This window comes from Thalia democratica, chromosome 9 (assembly GCF_965202585.1).
Source record: "Thalia democratica chromosome 9, ktThaDemo2.hap1.1, whole genome shotgun sequence".
Lineage (NCBI taxonomy): Eukaryota > Metazoa > Chordata > Thaliacea > Salpida > Salpidae > Thalia > Thalia democratica.
Genome location: NC_139173.1, coordinates 3,274,978 through 3,280,414, shown reverse-complemented (window position 1 = coordinate 3,280,414; position 5,437 = coordinate 3,274,978). Strand labels below are relative to the sequence as shown.

The following is a 5,437-nucleotide window of genomic DNA, read 5'->3' as shown; positions in this document are numbered from 1 at the left end:
GAGTAATATTATATGTTTTAAGAATAACTTGAATTTAACTACAATAAAATAAAAATCTATACAAAATGACAAAAAAAAAACTATCAAATATATAAGTCACTCTGAAATTAAAACTATTTAAAATTTAATTTGAAAAAAGAGCAAAAAATAAAAACAAAAAAGAACATTTTTAACAACTATTGCAAAGTTAAAAAGTAAGGCTTTACACAAAAAATTGTTAAAATTATTTTTACGTATGAAGTAAAAAAATGTTAAAAACAGCTTGAAAAACTGTTTAGAATTTATTCTCTCATGTAAAATAAATATAATAATTTATAGATTATTTACTAAAATTAATTTTCATACTTATGAGAGTTTAAAAATTTTATTGCAGATTTTCAAACTGTTTTAATAAATAATAATAAGTATTAAATTTGTTTATGAAAAACATTCATTTATTTTTAGGAACGTTTTTAAGGTAAAAGTACTTCAACTAACAGTTTAAAACTTTTTATATGTTGATATTTCAGTCCAACCAAAATTATAAAACTTTTCAAAAAATTATTATTTTTTATACAAGTAAAAATAGTTTTCTAGGACTCGATTTTTAGCAGTTAATAAGCTATTACCTTTATTTAATCTGTAAGTTTTATTAAAATGTATAACTTTTTAGTGTCAGCCAACAAAAAAAGTCATTTAGAAAATAATCTCATTTTAAATTAAAATTGGCTTTTAAGTTATAAATAAGATCTTTCTTTAATTGTATATAATACTTTAAGAATTAACAGAAAAAAAACATTTACATTTTAACTAATTATACAGTAATATTAATTTTTCGAGTCATTTTAAAAAGAAAATATGTTTAAAAGTATTGAAATTAAATTGTTTCACAATGTTCTATGACAACTAAATATTCATAAACTAAGAACCTACAAACTATCAAGTTAAATTAATTGTAAAATTAACTTAAAGTAAAGCAAACTTATATGTATTATTACCAGTTTGGAAACAAAATAATATTCTTATGTTAAAAAAGAACTTTATTATCAAATTTTTTAAACTTTATAAAAAAAATTTCTTTTACTTAATCTCTTTTTATTTAATAAATCAAATGAAAAATATTTGGTTGGTTTTGTAATAATCAATACAAATAATAAAATCAGGAATATAAAAAGCAAACACTAATATTTAGTAAAAATATAATTTAGTAACTATTTTCTTAAGAAGAGTCTTTAAAAATTGTTTATAACAAAAACTTAAACTATTGGAAAAATAGTACTTAATTAATTTGAATTTATTAGAAACCCATTATCCTTTGACTGTCATTTAAAAAACCAATTTGAATATTTTAATGTTAACTTTAAAGCAGGTTTACTTAAAAAACTTTATAATTTTTCAAATAAATAGAAGGTTAATTATCACGTAATTTTAAACAAGCAAATGTGAAGGAAGTTATCTGGGTAGCACATATTAACACTCAGCCAGTTCAGATTACAATCACTATTTAACTCAACACCGTGACTAACCAACTTGTAACAACCCAGCTCCTTGTGAATTTTACCATCATACTGCTCTATAGCGTCACCGAGTGTCGAGTGTTCGTTCAATGTGATCTTTCTCTGCAAGATCGTGTCTCCATGATACAAGATCATTGGTATGGATTGAAATGTTGGAAGTCCCGGATGATTTTGCATCAAAAGTTTGCATGTATCCCAGAATCTGTAGATATTATATAAATGTTTATAATTTTTTTATATATGTTTACAATTTAGTCTGCATGTTTTATCAAAGGTTTTGCATAAACAACTAAATCTGTTCCAAAAACTAATATGGTTTTAATTTATAAGCGTTTAATATAATTTGTTTTTCTAGATGGCAGAAAATGTAAAATTAAAGTTATCTATTGTACTATTGTAATTAGTTATCTACTTTATCTTTTTTATAATTATACTTGCAAAGTTTTATTTGACATCATTAATTAACCCCTAAAATTTGATAAAACAGTTTAATGTTTAGTAAAATTTTTTAAATTAAGTCTACTATTTAGAATAAATTGCAACTATTTATACACTTTATTAATCTAAAACTTTATAACTTTTTCTTTAGAATTGAAAATATATTAAGTTTGTATTTTTTTAATAGAAAATAAAGCTAACCCCTCATAGTTATTAGTTTTAATTCCGTGCCACAGTTTAACATGCTGGTCTTTAGTGAGATTCTGAACAACTTCTCCGGAATGTTTGAAGTTATCTGCTTCTTTTAATGATGATAAAAATGTTGACTGTACTGCCTCCTCGCAGTTATATCTGTAAAATTTTTGTTAACTCAATAACAGCATAAACAAATAAAAATAAGAAAACAGCCAAGTAAATTTCAAAGTTTTCTAGTTGTTTATTTTGGGTAGAAAAAGTTTATACTCACATACTTATACTGTACAATATGCTATTGTTAACTATATCAAATTCAAGAACATTTCGAAAAAAATAAAATAAAATAATGAACAGTGTATTATGTATTTTAAAACCTACATTAAGGAGAAATCAATAAATGTTTTTTGGGAACTTAATAAACCATTAATATACAAATTTATAACAAACTGTACAAATTTTGTATCATAAGATGTTAAAATACTAAAATATGTTAAAATAATTTTTATTTTGTAAATATAATTGATGAAAAAACTTTATAATTTTATTGGTAGGAATATGAGAGTAAAATTTAAAGGTAATTTTATTTTTTAAATACAACAAATGATAGTCTAACTAGATAATTCTATTAATAGGAAATGATTGAAAATGAACAGTAATGTTCCAAGGTAGTTTTACATAAAATAGTAAAAATAAACTAACTTGATAATTTTATTGGTGGGGAATGATTGAAAATGAACAGTAATGTTCCAGGGTAGTTTCACTTCAGGTAAATACCCTGTATTGATATCAAATAGATGACCTGTTGGTAAATGCCACATCAAGGGCTTCCCATCATATTCGTACCAAATATCTCCTGCGGAAATAGTTTTATTTAATCATTTAAAACTTAGTAAAGTACTTGTAAAAGTTCTTTAAAAACTCTGTAGAACAGTGTTACTAATTTAACGTGTATTAATAAAATAAAGCAAGTACTTTGAAGATACTGATTTATTCAAACGAACTTATTTTGTTTCGGTTTTTACAAACAAACTAGTTGTTTAATTATTAATGTACAAAATAAGACTAAGTTGAGAAAAAGTTTGACCCTTATAGTCTTAACTAAAAGATGAGACATTTATTCAAATTATATTTCTTAACTAGTTAAACACTTTTTAAGAATTTGTTCGAGAACTCTTAGAGAGGTTTGTAAAATTAGTAAAAAACAGTTTGGTCTAAAAAACTTAATGTCATTTTTATTCTTTTTGAAAACAGTAAACTCGTACATATAAAGTTAAGTTTCAAGTCATAAAAAATAAGTTTTGTACCCAATATGTTAAAAGATCTATTTATACATTTTTTTGAATAAGAGATAGTTTAAGAAAATTTACAATATGTGCAATTACATTTTATAAGAACTTTACTTTTGAGTATCTTAATATACAAACAACATATTAAGAATTTCTAATTAATTTTTTATTAACTATTTTTAGTCTAAAATGAAAAAAAATAACTTGTTTTTAAATATATTTTCACCCAACACATTTGACTGTGCACAAAAACAACTTCTATGCACACTACTGTGCACATTATAATAACCATTGTACTAAATACAGGGGCAACACCTGATGACATGTCATGAAGTAACTAAAAATACCTCTTAGTATACTTTAAAATACTTTTTATACTTTAAATATCAAAAATATCCTCTTTTATAAAACAGCAAAACTATTTAGCATATAAGTATGGGTTGATCATGCCAATTCGATCATCAGACCACAAGTTTCGGTAGACTGAGACCGGTTTCGTCCTTATTAGGACTCATCAGTCAGACTGATGAGTCCTAATAAGGACGAAACCGGTCTTAGTCTACCGAAACTTGTGGTCTGATGATCGAATTGGCATGATCAAAGACTGATGAGTCCTAATAAGGACGAAACCGGTCTCAGTCTACCAAAACTTGTGGTCTGATGATCGAATTGGCATGATCACGGACTTGTTCTGCAGACTTTCGCCGATTTTGTTGGTTGAGCATATAAGTATGAGATATAATATAATGTATAGTAGCAATTAAACTTGCTCTACACCCTTATGACATCATAACTATTGCTAATGCTAGTCAAAATAAGAAACATAAATAATGAAAAATGTTAATTTTTAAAACGAGATATTTGAATACCAAATTAATATCATACTAGAAACACAGTACTAATTATTCATTATTATTGTACACCTATATTAAACAAACAACACACTAAAAGAAAACCAAAAAACTTAAACTTTTACAAGCTAAACCAAACGCAAACAGAAATAATCTCTAAACCTGAAGTATCTGTATATCTTTCAAAATATTTAGCAACTTGTTTGTTGATGAGAGGCAGGTAAGACACTCTTGACACCATCAGGAACAATGGCATTGGTTTGTCATCAGAACTATTCAGTTCATGGTTCGCTGCACATATACACAGGGGAATTCTACCTTCCCAGACCTTTCGTTGGTGTGACATTTTATTTATAAAATAGGCTGTATGATACAAAATATAAGATGTTTGTAGTAGAATAGTTGTAGATAATCTTACTACTTTAAAAACAAGGAGGACAATAAACTAATACATAATCTTAGAAAAATTTTTGACCTACTTTTATACAAAGATGTAAGTAAAAAAGCCTATTTGTACTTTGAAAAATATTCTTGTTTTTCTTATTCTTTTAAAAAAATGACATTAAAGAGTAACACTATCTTTTAAAAACAAGAAATTAAGATTATATTGGCTTATAAAAGTTAAAAAAAAATTTGAACTTGTAAAAGAATCGTCATTTAATTTGAGAATAAATTATTTGCTTTAATATTGATAATTCTAATATACATTAAGGTAAAATTTATGTTACCGAAATAAATAGTCAAACTAGTCAAAAAAAAAACAGTATAAACCAGTTCTGTTTATTAGATAGAACTAAAATAATAAAAAAACGTTTACAATAAGGTTTTAACATGCAAATTTCTATAGTCTTAAAATCTATTAAAGTGTATAAAAACTTAAATCTAAACTTTGAAAGTTAGTGTACCTTATTTACTTATTTAGATGATTAACATTTTAAAATACTTCACAATATGTTTATCATTTGAAGATTATACTAAGATCATTGTCTTAATAGTAAAAAAAGCTTGTAAGCTGGTTAAAAACATAGTTTAATTTTTATGATTAACTTTGTTATGATTAATATCTCTTGTATGTGTTTAAAGAAATAAGACAAATCCTTATAAAGATATATTTTAAACAAGTTGTAAATAATTGTTAAAAAATAGTAAAAAAATGTTATTTTACCTTAAT

At 24.3% G+C, this 5,437-nt stretch overlaps 1 protein-coding gene across 1 annotated transcript; it reads right to left on the bottom strand.

The window, feature by feature from the left end:
- Positions 1–1,226: 1,226 nt before the first annotated feature.
- On the bottom strand, positions 1,227–4,612 carry LOC145844167 (autophagy protein 5-like). Its single transcript, XM_082951535.1, has 4 exons — positions 4,429–4,612; positions 2,829–2,982; positions 2,136–2,285; positions 1,227–1,698 (listed from the first exon to the last, which is right to left on the bottom strand). The coding sequence occupies exons 1-4, from the start codon at positions 4,610–4,612 to the stop codon at positions 1,398–1,400; spliced, it is 789 nt and encodes a 262-aa protein (XP_082807661.1). The 3' UTR covers positions 1,227–1,397.
- Between the last annotated feature and the right edge of the window lie 825 nt (positions 4,613–5,437).